The sequence below is a fragment of the Scatophagus argus genome, chromosome 19 (genome assembly GCF_020382885.2).
Source record: "Scatophagus argus isolate fScaArg1 chromosome 19, fScaArg1.pri, whole genome shotgun sequence".
Lineage (NCBI taxonomy): Eukaryota > Metazoa > Chordata > Actinopteri > Scatophagidae > Scatophagus > Scatophagus argus.
In genome coordinates, this window is record NC_058511.1 from 9,846,125 (window position 1) to 9,868,189 (window position 22,065).

Sequence of the window (22,065 nt, forward strand, 5' to 3'; positions counted from 1 at the left end):
CCATCAGCCACAACATTTTGAGTTTTGACAAAAACGCACCTCTTAGTTGTCTTGGCCGCCAAAATCAGTCACAGTGAAAACTCCTCATTAAGTACACGTCCTCAACTGCAGATGAGATTTTCATTTAAAAAAACCTGCTTTTGTCACATTTCTTAATGTTATTTTTAAATAGTCAAAACATTTTTAAGACTGGAAGCTGATAATTCCATATCTGCACACCAAAAGGGCCCGTGTGTTTCGAGTGCTTGGGATTTAACATGCTGTGTGTGTGTGTTTGTGTGCCTCTGTGCTGGCTCATATTACTGTCACAGCGACGCTCAACAGGAGTGACAGCAGCTCTCTAGGAGTATCATCAGTCCTGCTGATAAGAGAGACCGCGGCCTTAGAACAAACACGCCCGCAGCTCCTCACACGTACTCAGCCAATCTACAGAAGACGCTCTGCTAGATGTACCGATCCAGGTATGTTTATTGTTATCCAGAGTGCACTGACAGACCAGCACAGACATACAGCACAGACAAGAGAGAGCATACGATAAGGGGAAAAAAAAGTCCGATCTCACTGTGATGTTTATTCCTGATAAAAAAAGGGTTAACGTGGAATACAGACCTCATAATTTACAGCATCTGACAGTTAATGTGTATTAATATGTAGTGCAATACAACAGAGTGCAGCATCCACAGTGGAGTGATTATCTGTGTATTGTTAGAGACATGTATTAATACACGCTTGATATATGCTCCAATAATTCTGAAAAGTCTCATTGGATTATACAAGAAGTGATATATAGCATGTAAGGTAACCATGGAAATGTTTACCTTATGATTGAAGTCATTATTGATATTAAAAAAAAAAGCATTTATCTCTGGGAGGCAAGTTAGCAAAACAAACACAAACAGATAAAAAAAAAAAGTTATCAACATGTGGGACATAATCAAGGCATCATGACCTGGGTGCACATCTCACTCAGGACAACATCCTCTAAAAAGTATATTCACAGGATGCACATTATTTATTGTTCAATAGATTTTTCACTGTATTAAATAGAACATAAATCATATTCTTACATGCAGAAAATGCAGTGTTGTACAGGGCAGAGAGTTCTCTGATAATCATAAAAACAACTACAATTTGTAAAAGGACTGGTTTCAAATGTGGTTCAAGCCTCATCCTTCTTTATTCTTTCTTGAATGATAGAAGGCTTTCGCTCTCCCTTTAAACTGACCCCTTTTGCAACTATAATCTATTAAATAATTCAGTTTTAATATAACTAAATTCTTCATTCTTCAACAACAAAACATCCGACCTCAAAATATTTTGTCCATTCACCTTGCATAGTGTCCATCTCTGTTGTTGTACGTGGGCTGGCAGTTGACGACATTGTAGGAAATGAGACATTTGTTTGTGGATGAGAGCAACACAACCCCTACATCAAATAAAAAGCTCAACCTGTCTCACTCACAGCTAATCTCAGTGGGCTTCATGAGGAATCATATAAGTGTTAGAGGTGGCAACAAACTGAGAGTATTGCACATGGGTCTTTAGAAAAGGTGACTGAAGTCTGCATCAGTCTGAATGGGAAACATGCAGCATTCAATGGCTGCAGTGAAAACACAAAATGTCACCTCTCAGTCTCAGCCTTGTCATTTTGGCTTACAGCTAAAGTACGAGGAGTGCAAGAGCAACAATGTCGTAGTGGATCATCACTCAGTACCAGCACTCACTGTAAATTATTGCACCACACGCTGTTAAGTGTTCCCTGCACAAAAAGGTTACACAGTAAACCCTCTATGAGATAAGGAATGAGTAAATTACAAGGAAGGTAATACTGCTTCTTGGCAAATTCCATACAAAAAAAAACAAAATCATATAAGTACATGGGGACTGAATGACCATACGCAAAATGGGAGCCGTGTGCAGAGATACATTATCTGTATTAACTGTATCTATATGTGTGTCCAGGCTGAGAGGATTTCATTAAGGATTCAGGACAGCCCGTCTCCCAGCATGCACCTCTGGTTTCCGCAATTCCCACAATGCACAGCGTCTATTTGGGCCAGACCACGCTGACAAAAAAAGGGTGGGATTTGATATCATCCACTCCTCCCACGCCTGCCCCCAGTCTCTCCATTGGGTTGTACTGGAGCAACTACACGGACAAGACAGAGAGAATAATATGAGAAATCGTCAAATCATCCGTCTCAGTTGAACTATTACTGCTTTAACCAACCAGTAAGAGAGACAGTAGTAACTTAGAAAAATTAAAAAATGCAACAGATAACTGTCAACAATCCTCATTTAAAAAAAATAATTAGGAACACATCATATTCAATTTTTCTTCATGAAACTTTTGTCAGGAATAAATAATAAATATAGGATTAAAAAAAATAATAACCAAATGTATTTGTGTGTGTGCCACTCTATTAAATTACATTCACCATGCACAAATAACCAGCAGCAAATCAGACTCTCACCTGCTCAAGCAGGGATCTGGCCTCCTCTGAAACACACTCGGGGATGTTGAGAGCAGTGTGGCGACCAATTCCTGCAGGATGGCACCGCAGCAGAGACTGTACAGAGGGAAGGAGGGGTGGAAAGAATAGATTGCCATCAATGAAAACAAAGAAAAGCTGAGGGACTGACAGCTAAAGGGACAGATATACTGACACCCGCAGAGCGAAGGTCAATGTGAGAACACCAGGAGCTGGACAAATAGGAGGAGACCAAAGAGCGCGAGCACCTGAAACAACACTGATCACACCAACTATAACATGGTAGTGATTCAGCTGCTGTTGCTCTTTCTTGGAACAGCTGTGAATGTCACAGAGAAAATGACATGTTTATACATTATACATTATTCACACAGAGCAACTTTACTGGAAGGGACCACTGTTTGTAGTTATAAAGCCTTTTTATTTGTTTTTGAGGCAAAATCTGATCAAGTCAAACTACCAATTACAAGGAACTGCTGCACTCTCAGAAAAACACAAAATTAAAAGTAATATCGTAAGAGAGAAAAAGGGAACACAAGACCTGCAAGTGCTTTTCTAACCACAGAACATAGCCCTATTGTTAAAATAATTGACAATAATGACCATAATCGCTGTATGTTGCAACAGCACATCTTCCAGTGCGTCTACACCTACAAATTGAAAATGCTACAACAGAACGTGTGCAGCAAGGGAAAGTAAACTGTGTTTTTTTTTTGTTTGTTTTGTTTTGTTGGGAGTCCCTGTGTGTGTTTTTTCCATCAGTTAGGTCTGTTGCCTCCCTGTCTCTCTCTCTCTCTCTCTCTCTCCTGATACGTGCTGCAGGAGTTCTGGCTGGGTTCCTAGCCGCAGTCAAGACTGCTCCAGGCAAGATCTTATCCTGCAAGGATCAAGAGACACTATGTGTGCCTCTGTGTGTGTATCCTTGCCAGGACTGTACCCAGACATAATCATCAAAGGAGACATCTGCGTGACTGACGTTTTTTTTTTCCAGGTAAGTGGGTGTGTATTGTTCAACATAATGGCACTAACCTACCACCCAGACTCATGTTTGGGCCATTGGTGGGAAACACCGATCGCTGACAGGAAAATATGCCCACTGGCAATCAGTTAGAGTTTATTCAAATTTAATAGACAATAAAAAAAAAAAAAAAAAAATAATCAGATGGACGCTCTGCAGCTGCACTGGGTGTCGCTCTACTGTGCAACTGCATTTGTCCTTCAAGAGAGCAGCAAGTTACAATTAGCATGTGCATGTATCTGCTGTCTTCCTCCCAAGCCTGTCTTAAAAGATCTACCCTCAGACAGCCCCGATCCTGGACCAGTCGAGTTCCAGCACCTTGAGAGCTGACCCTGGTCTTCACCTTCCACGCCGACCCCAGATCGGCATGCTCAAAACCCAGCACTACTCCAGGAGCCAGCAAAGAGGCCCGGGGAGAGCTGACCCCCTGGCCCAGCAGATGGAGCTCAGGCTGGGGGAGAAAGTCACACCGACACCCCTGTCCCTCCCTGAGAACCAGAGTAAGAGGCGGCAGCCAAGACGCACCTCGCACAGACACACACGTACCACAAACAACAAACTCCGCCTACTCAAACACACAGAGACGCGAGGAGAATCACTCACACAACCTGGCACAACCATAAAGAGTGTAAGAGAGCTGAAAGCCAAGACACCTACAGACGTCCCAAAACACCTTAGCAACAAAGATAACTTTTTTTTTTTGTCTCACCATGCCTGTTAAGAGCTCAAACAGAATGGCACCCAAGCTCCACCAATCGCATGCTGTCGTCTCCTCGCTGATTCCTCCCACCTCTGAAACAAGAGCAAAACAGAGCAAAGACACTGATTCAATCAATACGTTAACAAGCAGACAAATAGCTTATGTGTTGGAGAGGAATACAGGGAGGAATAATCCACTGTGACAGATGCAAAAATAAATAATCAAATGTCTAGTAATTAATATCATTAACTGATCTTAAGCTTAGACACTAAATGCATCAGACTCCTCACAAAATTACATAATTTAAGATATCTTGCTTCCAAACCCTCAACATTAAACACAGTTTCAGACTGACATCTTGGATTACTTAATGTTTCATTGAATTGACACAATCAATTCAAAATGAGCACAAAAACATGGACACAGTCACACACAGACACACACAAACAAGTGTGTGTCTCATAAAAGGGTGATTTGCATAATAAAAAAGCTGTTAAATTGAGGAAACCGTCTGCTGCAACTTCACACCATCTGCATGACCTGACCTCGAACACAAACACACACTCATACAACACACACACACACAAACCAAGAAACATAAGGCAAGAACAACTGAGAACAAATAGTATAACCTTTTTGTTCCATTTTCTTTACCCATACCCTGTTATTTTTTTAAGCTCCTGGAAAGAACCTACAGTACAGAGAATTATTTTCATCATCGAATAATCTGTTGATTACTTGCTCAAATGATATATATTTGGTCTGTAAAATGTCAGGAAATGGTGGCAAATGAGTAGAATTCTAATTTACTCACAAAAGAGTGATTTCTTCAAGTGTCCTGTTTTACCTGAAGACCCTTTAAAATTTGTGAAAAAACTTATGATTGATTATGAAATGACAAATTGTTGAGGTCTTACCACAGACCCTGACACCAGTCCACCATTAAGGTTTCTGTCTCGACAACTAAAACTACTTACAGACATCATTTATCATCTCCTCCTTTTCTAAAATTCTCTCTCTTTGGTCTTGGTTTTCATCTTAAATGGAATCAACACACGCAAACTTAACAAGTGTGAAGGCGTCAAAAGCCTCTCAAGGTGAACCTTTCAATGGTTCCAACTCCACGTTCTGCTAGACAGCCTGAAAGCCAGTTCGATGGAGGGACCCCACAGTAGGTGTTTAAGGCAGAGGAAACAAGAGTGATGCTTGTTTGTTAAAGTCAAAAGTGTGTGTGAATGTGTGTGTGTGTGTGGTGTGTGTGTGGTGTGTGTGTGTGTGTGTGTGTGTGTGCTAACTCCACTGGGCTCCAGATGGCCTCTTGTGCCGCTCAGCTTCCCTCTGCCTCTGCTCTGCTCTCTCCAGAGGGCTGGGACCCAGGGTCACGGCTGTGTGCCCAGGGACCTGGCTCCTCAGCTGGGGGGAGCATAAGAGACAAAGACCCATCATCTCCTGGAGGCTGCCGGGAACTCCAGGGGTCTGCGTGGCTCTCTTGCAGCTAAGGTTAGTGAGGGCCATGATACGATTTCGTATACACGCATATACATGCACGCACAAACACACGCGCAGCAAACTGAGCAACCAGTCTTCAGGGCTCCCCAGGACTACTGTTTTGACAGCCAAGGAGAGAAGATCGTCATTGAATGGACTAGTGATACCTGCGTGGTTATGAGCTGGAGGGCAAAAAGTGGACACACACAACACACACTCACACAAGCACACGTCTCAGAGCAAGGTCGATGTCATCACAATGGATTAATGTCTAAGGAGCTGCAGGGAGAGTACAGTGGAGCCGGCTACACTTACCGCTCTGTCAGAGCGAGGCAGGGAGAGAGGGTGCTAGAGAGAAAGAGGGTAGGAAGGGAGAATTAACTGCATCCACGGGCCATAGGTCACTCAAAGCCCACTGTTACCCTGTGTGATGTGTACATTTTTAAAATTTGACTATTCCTCCATTAACCTTCTTTCTTGAACAGCACACGAAAGAACAAATGACGAGAACTCTAAGAATAACAAAAGGGTACTGAGAAGTCCAGATACAACAATACGATGTGTTCACCTCGTGGCCTCTTCTTCTTCCCTTTCCCCTGAACCATGCAGTTCCCTCCTCCTTTGTATCTTAATCGCACTCCATCTCCTCTCTCCTGGGGGCTATAAGGAACTTTCACTCTTCTCCTCTTAGGCTGACTTCCCTAAAAACTTAACCGACGATCATTGTTGAAAGAGGAAGTGAAGTGTACGCAGGTAGGAAGTCAGGAGGGATCAGTGTGTGGGTGATGTTCCAAGACTTTGTGAGAGTGAGTGTGTGTGTGTGTGTGTCTTATGAGCTGAGGAGGCTCTGTTGAAATGATGCCAATTGTTGATGAAAACAAGAAAGTTATATGTTCAAAAAACAAACCTAGAACAATCCAATGAGTCATTCACTGAGAAGAAAGATAAAAAATACATTCAAATAATAAAGCAGAAGTACGTTTTACTTGTGAAAAGCTTTTCAAAACAATGAGATGACAGCTACGTGTGAAAAGGGGAACTAAACTTTATCTTCCATTAGATCATCCTGTGGCAGAGCAGGTAAAAGAAAAAAAAAAACCCAAAACATAACAGTGAAAGCAAACAGCAAGTACGATGGTGGAGTCCTCAGTAACTGACTTGTTACCTCAGAGGGGAAGAATACTGAATTTCCTTGTTCTTAGACACTGAAGACAATCAGTTTTGTCTTTGCTTCCCTCTCAACAGAACAATACACAATTTCCATTTCTGCTCAAATTAGGTTGCGTCAGTCACCCAACAGCTCACAGTTTTTTTCTTATCGAGAAACAAAACATTACCCATCAGATGTTTATGGATAATGATGAAACAGTGAGAAAGTAAATAAGCAGAAGCGCAGAATAAATAGATTAAATCCCTGCCACAGTATTTTCCAAGTCCACTCCCGTGTTATTTGGGTGTGAACGTGTGCCTTTTAAAAACATGTTTCCCTCCTTCTTACACACACACACACACACACACACACACACACACACACACGGTCACAGCAGACCCCCTGCTAGCTTTCTGGCAAACAGTCATAAATCTGTCATCAGGAATGAAGCCATCGCTAGAGCTGACCCTGTCTGGATAAACAGCAATACATAACAAGGGCAGGAGAGACATACACATACACACACACACACACTAACCTCTGCATTAAGTGTGTGTGTGTGTGTGTGTGCTTATTCACAAGAATCAACAGAGATGTGCTGTACCAGATCTGCATACAAGCAGAATGGGTGACAGCTATTGCTTTGTAATATGAATATTCACAAATTTACCGCATTAACAAATGAAGGTAGAGAGACATAAGTAAAAGTTAAACAGTTGCCAGTGGTCGAGTAGCACGGTCAATCAATGTGGAAGTCGCTCAACAACAGCATAACACACCCCCTGCTGGCTGCCATTGCGTATGACATCCACAGAGGCCCATGGGATCAACAGTCATTTAACCAGCAAGACTTTTCACACATGGTCTGAGGTCAGTTCACTCCTGGCTTTTATACCAAACATTTGACACTTTTAACTGGTATTAAATATGTCTTTTGCTTAAGGTTAAAATTTTTATTCTGTCAGGAGCTACTGTAGAAGATGTAAACCATAAAGCCAAGTTTCATTGCCTGCTTCAGCTCCTCTCATCTTCCGCAGCAATTGTGTTAATATCTGACTTTGTAGTCAAACCAAACTACATCTAAATATGGTACTGAAAAGATCGGGTGATTAACTTATGCATGTAAATCAATTACAGTTTTGAGAATCAATTAATCATTTCCATCATCTGTCCAGTAAAGAAGCCAAGACCTCCCAGTTTTTTTTTGATTGCTGTTCAGACAAAATATGACATATAAGACAGAACAGCAGTTTAAACAAATAACTAACAGGAAGAATAATAATTTTGCACTAACTGCTGCAGAAGTGGCTAAACTAACTATTAACTAACTGTAAGTGAAGTGTGTATTTTGTAAAATCCATCTTCTTTAAAAATTACATTTAAATGCCAAATTTATTTTTAAAATCCACAAGACTGTTTCATGCTGCCTTTGAGACCAACCATCTATGCTCTTAGGCAAGTGTAAAAATGCTGCGCTGCTTCTGTTAACAAGAAAATTGCTGCATTAATTACACAATGACTTAAGTGGCAAACATGTCTCGGTGTAGCACTTAGATTTTAAGCTACGCTATGCCTAAAGCTCCTTGAGCTGAGCTTTACTCCTGTGTCTTTAGGTCATCTACTGCTGGTCACTGTGTGCTTCTATTTCCATTAGTAGGCTTTTAAACAAGCTGCTGCTGAGGGTAAATTGCACACTTTGGATATTACATGGAGTATTTGTTGCTTTCAGATTTATTACAACGGTGGCACACTGTATGCTCTAGTCACAAGGAGGATTTAAATCTGAAGTGACCTTCCGGGCTCGAGAGAGACAGGATGAATCGGACTGATAACATGAGCGCGTGGGAGAGTGAATGAGTGTGAGGGTCACTGTGTGCGTCTCTGAGTGCATCCTGCATATTTAAGAAAGATGTAAGTAAACACATCACATATAATTTATCCAGCTGCCCAGGTGTGAAGCCATGTGCGCAATGCAACAATATATTGGAAAACTTACCCATCTATCAAACACACACACACACACAGACATACATATATATATGCTGAGAAGTGCTAAGTAGGGACACGGTTCTGTAGTCTAGCAGCAGTTTGTTTTAGGCAGCTTGTAAACCGCATGCCAGAGCTGCCACAAACCCGCTGGGGGCAACGCATTGGGGTTTTTGCACTACTGGCTCACTGTTGCACAACAGCACTCTCTACAGGACAATGAGAAACCTGCAACAAGATCCAGTTTCTCAAAACTTTGACTCCAAGAGTCGAAAACAAAGACTGAAGACAGATAGATATTTAGAAGATATTTCTAGTTTATCCTCAAGATAGTATCCAGTCTGAGTTTTAAAATATGAAATAACACTACCATGATGATTATTCTGTGAATCCTTTAGATGCGGTTCCTTTAACTGGAAAAGAACAGAAGAAGAGAATGGAAAAAGAAACTTTGCATATGGATTTCTGTAGCTCTCACAGAGTCAAGAAGAATCGGTGTTCATCTGTTTACTGTCAAGACTGGTTTGTGTACACTTGATTATTCATGATTGGCTATGAATGAGGGTTTTGTGACTATGGGAAAGTGGCCTACTTCTGGCCCTGCATGCCTGCATAAAATTAACCCCACATTAGCCTCCTAACTGACCTGCAAATACCAGCAAAATTAAATTCTTGATTTATAACGCATAAAGGAAGAGGAATCAGACAAATAAAGAATATGTAGTATGAGTAAGTATGTCTCACCTGGTGCACAGTACATATTGACAATGGCCTCTTTGTCACAGGACTCCTCCACGTCACTCCAGCTACAGAAGTAGGTAAGCTGAACATGACCTGAAGAGACAGAAAGTGTTCAGTGCCCAGAACCTAAGACTGAAGCATTCATCTCATGCTCTACCTCTCGTGAACCCCACACAGTCAAGTGTTACTCCGACTTGCGGCTTTTCAAACTGTTTACTCGCCTTTAGAGCACTTCCTTCCTCCGTTCCTTTCTGCCTCTCTACATCCCTCCGCGAGCTTTTCAAGCACACAGCCCCCGCGATTACTCCTGTTTAGCGGCTACCCGTTAACGCTATCATTAGAACTAATGGTGTCATTAGGTAGCCGTGGCCATTAGCCTGGGCTAGCCAGACTGATGCACCACACTACGCCGTTGATGGGCCCTTTAGAACAATAATTACCACCAGGGAGACGAAAACAGCCACTCAGCTAATTAGACGCTTGTTGATAACGAGGTGGAGAGAGATGATTGTAGGACGACAAAGAAGAAGTTGAGGGGGAATCTGTGACCTCCTGGTAAAACAACACTTTTGCCTCTGGAGGAGCCTTCATTTTAGTAAACAAATTACATCATGGTCAACTGACAGAGGCAGTACTACCTACTCTAAGAAAGGAACAAGCAGAGATCTTGACTTCACACAAGTTTTTCTCAACTACCTAGTAGTCTATAAATTATTGCTCCTGCTGTAGTGTCTGTTCCGTGCAACAATTTTCTAATTCACGTGGACATTTTTTTTTCACTAGCCACCAGGTTTATCTCAAGTTTTCTTCAGTTTTGGAACTTGTTAAACATATATACATATATCTTGTGTTAATGTCAATATTCAGCGTTGTCAAGGAATTGTTTTGCAATTAATCAAGATAGTTTGCTGTCTCTACCATGAAGTGATAGGAATGATGTGTTAGGGTGTAACAGCAAGCAGATGTTTGCATTTCCCCAGTGCATTCAGCTGTATCTTGCATCTTTTTCTATACTTTCTGTAACTAAACTGTACTGTAATGCTGCCCTGATATTAGCTCATAAGTAGTTGTGACATAACTCTTATTTTTAGTATTACAGCTAATACGGTAAAAATACAGTCTCAAAGTTTTATAATTTTCGGGTCTTCTTGCACAAACACTTACCCTGGGATACACTTTAAGAAATATACTGTCAATGTGTAATAGTCTATTACAAGTTTTTGGACAGCAGTAAAATAGACGACAAGACAATGGTGGCCTAACCTTGGTGATCGAGCAGGATGTTGTTGGGATTTAGGTCTCGACAGACGATGCCCTCTTGGTGCAGAGAATCCAGGGCTGTCACCATCTCTGCGGCCCAGTATCGTACAAACTCCTCCGGGATGCGAGCTTGGGATGCAGCCAACGACAGCTCGTCCAGCTCTGCAAACAGCCGTGATACTTCTTTATCAAATTCGCTGCCACCTGTATTACTAATATCTTGTGATGTTTGGCCATCAAGACCTAATAAACTCTTAACGACTGCACAGGCCTCAGTCCCGTTTGCAGATGGGATCGAGCCTGTGCTGCTGCCACTGGGGTGCAGAACCAAGTCTGTATTTACTCTTGTGCTGGCCTCTAGTTTCTCATTAAGTGAGTTAGTAACTGGAAGGTCAATGGGAAGGTCATTATTTTGGCATGCAGGGTGAACCAACATGTTGTCAGAGGCCTCTTGCCCAAACACTAAGCCACTGTCATCCCACACAGAGTTGAAGGGAGATGAAGACGCAACACTGTTGTCACAAGTTGCAGAGGCTGTACACAAAGATGACAGCTCCTGCTCCAGCATTTCATCTTCCCCTTCCTCAGGCTGGCTATGGAGCTGTAAAACATCAGGCTGGATGAATTTCTGAGGAGAGGCTGTGGCCTCAAGGCCCAGACACACTCCTGAAGCCTCCAATTCCTCCTGAAAACAGTGTACAGTCCCGCTCATTACAGGCAGGTTGACCAAAAGGTCTGGTGGGTGACCCTCATCCTCAACCACTGCCTCTTCAAATGAGATGACTGGCACCGACTCATTGGAGCCTTTATCACTGCAGTCCAGCCCCCAAAGCTCCAAACTGTGGCCCTTGACCTCCTGAGCCAGCTCTGGAAGGTCCTCAGTGACATCTGAGCCCAGATCAGATGTAGAAAAAACGGGGACCTGCTTGTGAGATGTGCGCTGCTCTCCTAAATCGAGACAGGTCGCCTCGCTTGCGCTGTCTTTGCTGTCAATACGGAAAAACTCCATTGGCGTGTGCTTGGACTGATCCAAAGACAGAGGCACAGCAGGGGATGGCAAAGGACTGAAGACTTCATTGTGGTCCTGTCCCTCATTATGATATTGCTCATTATCAAGGGTGTGGCCACTTTTATCGGACGACTCTGTGAAAAAGCCAAGTTCCTGAGAGCTGACAGGTGAGGAGAGACTGTCGTTACTAAGCAGCGAACGGCTACGTGAGGAAGTGGTGGTTGTCCCAACGGGCACTTCCAGTGACAGCATTTCCTGTTCACTCTTCTCTTCCTCCTCTTCCAGTGCATCTGGTTCTACTTTCTCTTGTTCATACTCATTGCAAAGTGTCAAATAACTGGTGGTGCACTCTTCCTCAGAAGTGGCTCCAGAATCTGACTGGGCCCCAATTTGTTCAATAAGCCTGGGAGGGAGAACATTTCTCTGAGGAGACGTGATGAGGTTCTTGACTTCATTCTGCAGTCCTGAGACTGAATCGGAACAAGGTACCGGCCCAGAACCAGAACTGACAGAACCCATATCCAGCTGTGGTACGGCATGTTGTGGAGAATGTATGGCCGTTGTGTGGCTCTTCTGGATGAAAGGGATGTCAAAACTCTCATCTGGGCTGGAATTACGAAGGTACTTTCCAATGTGAGACCAAAGCTTCCCACCTAAAGATGAAGAAAACAGGAATGTTTTTAGAAACTCAGCAGCTTAACCTTAGTGTATTAACCTGAGATTTGTGTACACCACTCATTCACGCATTTAACAAGAGCCAGTGGTATTCACACAGGTATAGAGATGGCTTATGGACTGTTCAACAAAGTACAAAATTTATGTAGCAGACTTCTAAACCAACTCTTAAAGTAGTTTCGATGCAGCATGTTACCAAGAAGCTGGCTGAAAGGCTGAAATATCACCATTAACATACAACAGCTAGTTTTTGGTCATTTTATATAAAACAAAAAAGCAAATGTGCTTAAAAATATACATCATTACCTTAAAATATATGCTGAATTAATTATGAATTATTATGTGTTAAGGATGGACTTCAACACAAGGCTCGTCTCTAAATTAATATTATCAAGTTAATCTGTAACTGATCAAAATACCAGTGATCATCACAAAGGCAAACTGGGGCCTTTGGATACATCCTTGTCTAGCTGTCCACTTAACCCTGTGGGTAACTGAGCTTTGAGCAAACAAATAACCAGAAACAACTCATCACCTTTTGGAGGAAGATGTCTTGCTTTTCTTTCCATGAAAACATTGCATCAAAAACAAATATTTTCGCACTGCTATCTGTCTAATTGACCAAATATTCACAGTTTGTTAAGATGCTTTGCAGACGAAAAGAGATTTTTAGTTCCTGACTTTGGTTTCTGGGGATCCTTAATAACTAGGAGTGTTTGGAAAAAGGGTCATTAGTTTCCACTTAAGAATGAGTAACCAAGGACAACAAAAACAGTTATGATTGAACTCAATTTAGCTAATTGGGGTTGGGGTGGGTGTGCTTTTTAGGTTCACAGTGTAATGCAAGCATTTTGACGTTTCTCTTGTCTTACACACGCACATGAACACGCGCACACACACGCACACACACAGCTGTAGTGTGAGCAATTGGAAGCCAGCATCTGTTGTGTGTGATGAGAATGGATAGGGAGTTCACAGTGACGATAATGATAGCGGGGCAGCTCGATGGCTTAGAAAGTAAAACCATCCACATGTTGTTTTGTCCAATGTCACTCAGGTCACTGCCTCCCTCTGTCTGCCTGTCTACCCTCATTGTCAACCCGTTAGCTACTATACAAGGAGCAACCCTGAATTTCCCAAATCGCAGAACAGCAATGTAACCGTAGCGAAATCATGCTTTTTCTGGAATCTGATCAGCTTTATTAGCGCATGTTGAACAGCCACATTTCATATTCAATATTGTTCACTAATATTCTCACAGAGTGGCTATAGAGTGCGCCAGATTGAATAGGTTACGGGGCATTAAGAAATATAGCTATATGTCATTGTACGCACTCACCCACACACATGAGCAACACACACATCCTAGAGTGAGTGGGATGTAAGGAGGCCCAGGTGTTGGCATAGCTAATGAAGCATGGCACCACCTGGTACTCAGAATAATGACCTGTGACACACACCCATCTCTATCAAACATCTGTCTTAAACAAGGGCAGAGAGAGGGGTAGGGGATGAGAGGAAGAGGGATCAGGGGTTAGGTAAGGGGAAAGGTAAAGAAGACAAAAGAGGTAAGATGAAACTGAGCACGAGATATGCGTATCTTACCTTCAGCATACTGCAACAAAAGGAAAACTGTGTCCTCTGAGACGACAAACTTCCTCAGCTGCACCATGTGGGGTACAGAGTGAGGCATGATTGTCCTCTTAGTCAACCCACACTCACTGCTCTTCCTCAGACCCTGGAATAAGAAGGGAGGAGAAGGAGGTGAGTAAAGGTAACGTAAGCATGAAAAAAAAATGCATTTGAGGAGAGAAGCAAAATTAACCCAAATATGAAGGGCAATGAGAGGAGGAAAATGAAGGTGAGTGTTTTAGTTTGGATGCAGAATAAGTGTGGAAAAAAATGAGGGAGTGTGGCAAAGGAGAAACCTCCCATTAAAGAGGTGCCAGCTATGCCCCATGGCAACCCAAAGTCACTGGATTCATCAAGCCACATACAGCGCGTGACTTTAACAGAGCCACGCAAATCTATCAGCGCTACACGTAAAGTTCACATTGGCCACGAGACTCTTTAGGTAGGTGCGTGTGTGCGTGCGTGCGCGGACATGTGTGTAGTCATGTGTGCCTGCGCTGTGCGTTGGCATCTGGCACACGTCTCACACCTGAGAGCAGAGGAGCTGACAGGGACAGGCCCATTAGAATCAATTACACCGGTCACACACAGGGGCTGCTGGCACACTTCACACTTACACTTACAGTCAGGTTGACGAGGATGCGGTGCGCCCGCCTACACACACACACACACACACACACACACACACACACACACACACACACACACACACACACACACACACACACACACACTACACTTACTTTGAGGATGAGCGTCTCTTGCGTTCTCTTGTCCATGACCAAAAGAACCTGTGATGGAAGACTGCCATTAATTGCGAGGTATAAACAGGCCTACACAGATGATGTAGTGTTCATGTCCTCCAGTGCAGGGTTTTTCAACGACAGGGTCAGGGTACACATGAGGGTCACTGCAAGATGAATGTAGGTGCCTAAATTGTACCAGAAAAATTGGCATTAACATGTCGGATCCTGCTGTGGTGACCAAGCCCAGCCTCAGCCACACAACAATGACTAAAAGGAATCTTTAGTATGTATAGTGTGATGGCAAAAACTGGGGGGGCAACAGTACCTGCAAAAACCAATTTTTTTGACAGTTTTTGATAAACCCCTCATTAAATAATTTTATCAATCAAAATGCCAAAAATTTGTCGGTTCCATTTTCTCTCATACGGACACTTTTTTTTGTGAATTATCTTTAGATTTTAAGAACTATCGTTTATAACACCCTGAAGAGATTACACTGGTCTTTTACAAATTGAGATGACCAATTTTCACTATTTTGGTCATTTCACAGACTGCACAACAGGTAAATTAACTGCCACATTAACCACTATTGAAAATAATCTCTGGTTGCAGCCCTAATGTACACAAATTGAACATACAAGCAACATACCAACTACATGGCCGGTTATTCTCAGTGATGTTCATATATGAGATTCACTAATTTCTTTGTTATGCTGCTCAATTTTTACATTTTGAAGAATGTGCGTTCCTAGTCAAATATGTCTCTGCAGATTGCTTCACAACAGACACAGTAATTGCTAGCTGTAAATCTCAACACATCTGTAAGCTCCTACTCTCATTTCATTTTCCTTTACTTTCTCCCTCTGTCTCTTCCTAATATCTTTATTTCCTCCCTCCCTCCCTCGCTCTGACATCTCCATTGCTCTTCTGCTCCCTCTTCGTCTCAGGGGAGAGCTTGAGCATATGCGTGTGAGCCGGTCGGCGTTTGTGTGTCGTGGAGTGCGTGCGTATGTTTTGTGGGTGCATTCTCTCCATGTGACCCTTGCGGGGACCAAACAGGTGCAGGCTAAATGGATATGAATGGAGCTGTGAGTAAACAGAGTGGCAGTGCTAGCCAGGGCACTAATATAATTAAGACACAAACATCAGGGAAGGGGGGAGGTGGAGAATAGGGGCAGAGAGGAGGGGGGCAGTAGGGTGAGGAGCTTGCTCCATCTGTCCCCTCTGTCCCCATTAAAAGTGAAAGGAAGAAGGAGGGGAGGGAGAGAGAGAGAGAGAGAAAGAGAGAGAGAGAGAGAGAGAGGAGAGTTGAGCAAAGCCAGGTAATTTCTGGATAGCATAGTTTCCACGTGTTTCTGACATATTGTGGATTTTGAGTGCACCTCTGCAGAGTAACACATGTTGGTATTGTGTCAACATTTTCCTTGGGGTTTTGTGTGTGGAGGACGAGCATCATTGATTCAATGTTGTGTGCCGCTCCCTGAGCTGCTTGCCAAGTCATTTCATGGCTGAGTGGTGAAGTTGCTCCGTCGGCAGCTGGTTGAGAGGACCAGCAACCTAAACTGACCTTGTGGTAGTCATAACTGACGCTAAACATACACACACTCAGCCCTTAACATATCACCCAGTAAATTTATTACATTTTATCGCCTCAGATAAAGGAGATGGCCGAAGACAGAAAGGACACAAGGAGGAGAAATTCAAAGATGGATCCTATCTGCATTTAACTGGGCCAAGGCAGTTATTGAATAAATTAGTGTCTGTCGGTCCCAAGCACTATCATTTGTCAGTGCCAGGACTATTATTTTGTTTTCAATTCTGCTCTTTCATATTTGCTATAATATTCAAGGAGAACATTAACAAATACAAATAAAATTAAATGCTTATTTTCAACAACAATCAATTTCTCTCTTTTCACATCAGTCACACTGTCCATAGAACACCAGGAAATTAAGCTTACAAAGTGTGGCTGCAAGTTACAAGACGTAAAAAGTAAACCGACCTTATCTATGACCCCCAACACTCTGTAAGCTCTCAGCTCTTCAGATGGACTCTGCCGGCCTCCTCTGCTGGTGGACGGGCAGCACTGCGCCCCCAAAGCCTTGGACAAAAAAAACAACATTAAAATATGTTGACATTTATTACATATTATGACATTTGGCATAAATGTGTGGAAAAAAGAGCAACAGTTTGTGTTTGTTTCTTTAAACTGGCTGGCTGTTACTGGAGCAACAGAGGCTACAGATACAAGGTGTGAACACAGATGGCAAATTTATTGCCAAACACACTGTTTTATGTCGTCATTTGACAACTTGTTACAAAAATGCTGATAATAATTTTGTACATTATAAAAAGATGGGTTTAACATTTTTGAATACAAACTCGCTGTAATTTCATGCACTGCCTCAAGTGGTTTGAGGACCCTTGTGGATGCATCCATTTAAGGCATTTGCATAATCTAAACACAGACAGGCCAATGACATTTCCATCCCACTCACCACTGTCTGCGTTGACCCTTGACCCATGTTGCTTCTCAGATGCTGACTGGATATTTGTTCTGCACGCATCAGATACTCTGCCGTCTTCTTCTTCACTGCCTCTCGCCGTGTGGGACTGGGCTCACCTGAAAAAGGGTGACTGAGATCAATCATTTTTCTCTATGTTGCAGTTTTCACAGTGCAGGGTTAAAAGGTTCACCAATCACATTTGATACACTGACAAAACAGCATATTATCATGGCGACAAGCTAATGAATCGCAAAGTAAAAATAATGTCTTTTTAGTTTGCCTTCTCAACAAAAGGGAACAAAGTCAGGGTCATTGGCAGTGATTTTCAGTGACCAGGACACTAAGATTTTATCTGAAAAGAACCGATCATCCATCTACCCTACCACCACTCTCCTAATCAGCTGCCCTTCATTTCTCCAGAGTGAGAAATGAAGAACAACCGATTAGGAATGACAGGAGGCATAAATACACATTTGCTTTAGTGTCTTCTCATGTATGGGGAAAGTTGAGTATCCATCCTCACTCTCTCAGCAGTAAAAAGCTTACTGCACCTCCCGACTACATGAAGCATTTATCCACACTACGGCAGCCTAGATGGCCAAAACTGTCATTGAGTAGTGAGTTTAATGTTACATGGTATCTGAATGAACTAGAGTTTCTGTTTCACTTTGCCATCTGTATGCACCCTCTCTACTGGTCTCTGTCTTTCTCTTTCTGTTCTGAATCTAACAGAAAGCCAGCACTGCATTTGAAAGATGAGGGTGCAAATGTAAAGAAACTATTGAGTTATCTGTACATTCCACTACTGGGCTACTACTAGACAATATTTTGAACCAACTGTTCTCACAGTGAAATACCAGGCTAGTATTCAGTCAGTGAAATAGTTTGCTGCAACTAATTGGACTGCTGCTTTTAAAAAACAGCAAGAAATTGTCATTGTCAGACAGTATACAAGTTTGTCACTGCTCTATGAAAGTGAACTGATTTTGGAAATACATTTGAATAACTGTCTCATATTGAAGCCTTTACATGAGTCAGCTACAAAAAGTTTGGTCTTAAATGCACTGAAGTGCACACCACTGACTCAACAGAACAGGTTATCCAGCACTGTCCTAAACTGACCTTGCACTCCTTGCAGCAGCAGGTCCACTCCGCTGCGATAGCAGGAAAAAGCTGCCTGGAAGTCCTGCTCCTTCTCTTTCTGTACAGCCAAACTGATGAGCTCACTGGCTCTATCTAGGTAGTCCGACTTCGCGTCCTTAGGTTTGCCACCACTGGCTTTCTTCAGACTGCCGGAGAAGATCGGCGTTCGGCCTGGCCAGCTGACCTCAGGGTTAGGTGCTGAGGAGGCAGGAGCTGAAGCAGGGGATGGGGTGTGATGATCGTGCAGAGAGGACAAGCGTGGACTGCAGCTGCTGCTAATGTTGGTGGCTCCCCCCTGTGGCTGGTTTGGGGAGGTGCGGCCTGAGGCCATGCCATCGTCTAATCCAGCCAAAGAGTCTGTATCCACAGCCAGAGAGGTCAGGTCGCTGTCACTGGACGGGCCTGGGCATATGGTGAATATATAAACACTTCAAAATAAGCCTATAAATGACTGAAAAACTAAGATTTAGCAGAGCTCTAATGGTGGTGGGTGTTAACTTTAAATTAATGCGTAAACAAACTTTACCTCCATACTCAGATGTGATCGTTAAATCATCCGCACCACTGATGTCTCTTTGAACTGAAAAACATGTGCACACACCTCTGAGCAAGTGTGAACTAATTATGTTTTATCTTAATCTTGTAACTGTAAATTAAAGGGAAGACTGATTCTGAGGAAGACTTATTGTGTGTAACCCTACCGTCAGAGCTGCAGTCTGATAAACTGTCGGCCAGGAAGTCAGAAAACGGCTCAGCTGGTCCAATGAGCTCTGAGCCGTCGTGGACCTCACCTCCCTTGAAAACAAATAAAACCAATGCAGTCAATAGTCTCTCCACAGGTGTGCCTTTGTGTTTATGCGTGTGTGTTTGGGTACCTTGAAAAAATCTTGGATGTGCTGACTACTATAGAGAGCAGGAATATTGGCTGAAAACTGTAGCAGATCCTCAGAGCACTGTCTTCTTTCCTCAATTACTGAGTCATCAAAACGACCTGCAGAGTCATGCAAGACACACAAGGCAAGCATTAAAAAACTAACAAAAAAAACAGACAAGCAAACGAGCATTTCGACCTGTGTCAGGAAGGATGCTTAAAAGAGGCAAATCAAGAAGGGTTAGATTCTCACCAAACACTTTGGCCCTGGCAAAGGGAGGAAACAGCTCCGACTGGCTACATACATTCTTGTGCAGCTGCCAGAGGTTTTGATGAAGCTTCCGGAAATCACTGTATCTCTTCCATACTGTTATCTACACAAAGACAGAGAGGATAGATGATGAAGACAGGGAGGATGAGGAGCTAATAATTGTTTTTTAAATTACACTGTTCACACACAAACACGGACGAAACGGTGCCTTACTCAAATGGATAAATAAAACAAAATGTCCCAACATCGAGGCGCAAATCCAGTTTGCTAAAATCTTGTCCAGCCTGCTGCTGAGAGAAAAACTCAACAGAGCACCACTCCCAAACAGGAGCACTGTGTTTCTGTTTCCATGCAAAACTGTTTCGCTGTCTACTCCACATGCACATGCAGTAATTGACATCATGCCTGCTGCATTAGCGCTGGTTCCAAGCCAGATTGCATTCCTCTGTGTGTGTGTGTGTCACGTGTAAGAGAACAGGCATGTGTGTTTTTACTGCATGTTCAGAGACACATTATGAGAAAAAGGAACAGATAAAGTTTTCATCAGGTAAAAGCTTTTTTAAAAAAGAATCTGCTGTTTTGAGTGAAGATGTGACAAGCATTCTTTAATATTTAATCTGTGGACAATAACGGTCTGAATGTCAGCATTCTGAAGATAGTGAGCACCAATGATGAGCCACTAAAAAGAGGAGTGCAACAACTCTGAAGTGGGTCTAATTCTTGGCTTACTTGTAATGAGGTGGATATGGAATAAAGAGCCACAGACACCACACACTCACACAGTCTCTGACCACAAATTCACTTTTAATGTCACTTTTAATTGTTATTTACAGTGAATTTCTTAAATAAACACTGTACAATTGTTAATTTTGTAATGTGTTATACTGGTCTTGGAGATTCTAAATCTACCTTTAAATCTACTTTGAGAACATAACTGATAGTTTATACTATATATAAAAGCCATGCCTGTCTACCTTAGAGACAAAATTCCTTCCAAATATTCCATCTTGTTGCTGTTTTTCAAGAAAAAATGTGTCTTACCTCTTGGACATCCTCTGGGTTCTTCCTGGAGATTATCTGTAAGAAAAAGGCAGAAGAGATTTCCGGGCCATGTAAATGTTTGTTACCCAAAAGTACTAGATGTTAATGCTGATTTGCTGCAAACACTTTCTTATGAGGCTGACACACGTAATGAGCAGGGACCCAGCTCTGAGTGTGACAATGAGTGCATTATACAGCAAATGACGGAAGTCTCGAGTGTAAGAACGAGACATCACCAACATTCATAACAAGCAAGATGGAGTGCAGTCAAAATAAAAGAAACCCAGGCTGTCCTTAACTTATTAAGATGTGAGTATTCTCAAGTAACTGTAAAACCTCTACCTGCACTGTTAACTGGAGGTCTGACAGAAGTGGTGATGAACAATGAGTTTTGTCTATTCATTTTATCATCACAGGACTTATTTGTACTTTATCTGTAAGTTGGTGTATATTTTAAATGGGTCAAGGACCCAATTGTCCAAAAACTAGCTTAAATAATTTGAGAGTACGGCAGCATCTTCCTTTGTGAGTTAGATACAAGGTATTTAAGTCACTGACAAGCGGGCATGTCTCCACATTTTAAAGAGCGGGTCTGATTTGATGATCATATTTCAACGATAATATGAACCAATTGTCGAGATGATGATGATGAGTCTGCACCGATTTCTTTAAGCTTGGAGGTGTTCGGCATTATCTTCTTAATGTTTGTCTATCGTAATGCGACATATGCCACTAACTAAGCTAGCCATTTAGCCATCTATCGGTTAACGTTAGGAGAACACAGCGATGGACGCATTCAATCAGTCTGGCTAATGCTGCTAATGTAAATTAGCAACTAAACAATCCCCTGGGGGTAAAAAACGGAAACTTTGAAATATAAAAAAGTCTAAATGAGCCTGTTAGCCAAAACTGTGGTCTTCACAAAAGCTCTTGCCGTTGGCAGCTAATCTCCAAGAGGTTAATGTAACGTTACTTGTGTTTACATCATATTATCTTGGTTAGCACAGCTCAAGCTAGACAGCTAGCTTTAGCTCACAACACCTCACATTATCCTGCCAGAGTCCCAACCTCCATTTACTTACCCTTGCGGTGACTTTGTACACAGTATAGCCTTTCTGGTGCTTCTTAGGATCCGTGACAGTATAAAACCGAGCAAGTTCTCCTCTGTCCCGCTGCGATATCATTCTGATAGTGACAACATTGCCGATGCTATGAGCCGGCTAGCCGTACACATTCAATCCGTGACAGCACACTGACAGGCAGGCAAAGAAGTTAGAGCTCCCCCTCGAGGAATGCCTGTGCAACGCTAGTTTTATTGTTCGAGATATCCTAGTT

General features: G+C 42.5%; 1 protein-coding gene across 3 annotated transcripts; it reads right to left on the reverse strand.

Moving 5' to 3' along the window:
* Nucleotides 1–450: 450 nt before the first annotated feature.
* Nucleotides 451–22,017, reverse strand: rps6kc1 (ribosomal protein S6 kinase polypeptide 1). Of its 3 annotated transcripts, XM_046374121.1 has the most exons (16): nt 21,813–22,016; nt 20,731–20,766; nt 19,672–19,792; nt 19,423–19,538; nt 19,249–19,342; nt 19,074–19,127; nt 18,527–18,949; nt 17,396–17,520; nt 16,900–16,998; nt 14,895–14,942; nt 14,125–14,257; nt 10,839–12,497; nt 9,579–9,668; nt 4,220–4,302; nt 2,475–2,570; nt 451–2,149 (listed from the first exon to the last, which is right to left on the reverse strand). In XM_046374121.1, exons 1-16 carry the CDS (start codon nt 21,912–21,914, stop codon nt 2,048–2,050), a joined length of 3,381 nt encoding a protein of 1,126 aa, XP_046230077.1. In that variant the 5' UTR covers nt 21,915–22,016; the 3' UTR covers nt 451–2,047. The 3 variants fall into 3 exon arrangements, with proteins under 3 accessions (XP_046230077.1, XP_046230078.1, XP_046230079.1); XM_046374122.1 differs by lacking the exons at nt 451–2,149; nt 2,475–2,570 and adding an exon at nt 5,506–5,623 and having other exon boundaries at nt 21,813–22,017; XM_046374123.1 differs by lacking the exons at nt 451–2,149; nt 2,475–2,570; nt 4,220–4,302 and adding an exon at nt 5,630–9,247 and having other exon boundaries at nt 21,813–22,017.
* Nucleotides 22,018–22,065: the final 48 nt, after the last annotated feature.

Excerpts from the sequence above, each read along its gene's own strand:
- rps6kc1 (XM_046374121.1), bottom strand. The coding sequence starts at position 21,914 with ATGATATCGCAGCGGGACAGAGGAGAACTTGCTCGGTTTTATACTGTC. Across the intron at positions 19,793-20,730 it reads ACCCAGAGGATGTCCAAGAG|ATAACAGTATGGAAGAGATA; the intron begins GTAAGACACATT and ends GTCTTTGTGTAG. Across the intron at positions 2,571-4,219 it reads TTGAGCTCTTAACAGGCATG|TCTCTGCTGCGGTGCCATCC; the intron begins GTGAGACAAAAA and ends CCCTCTGTACAG.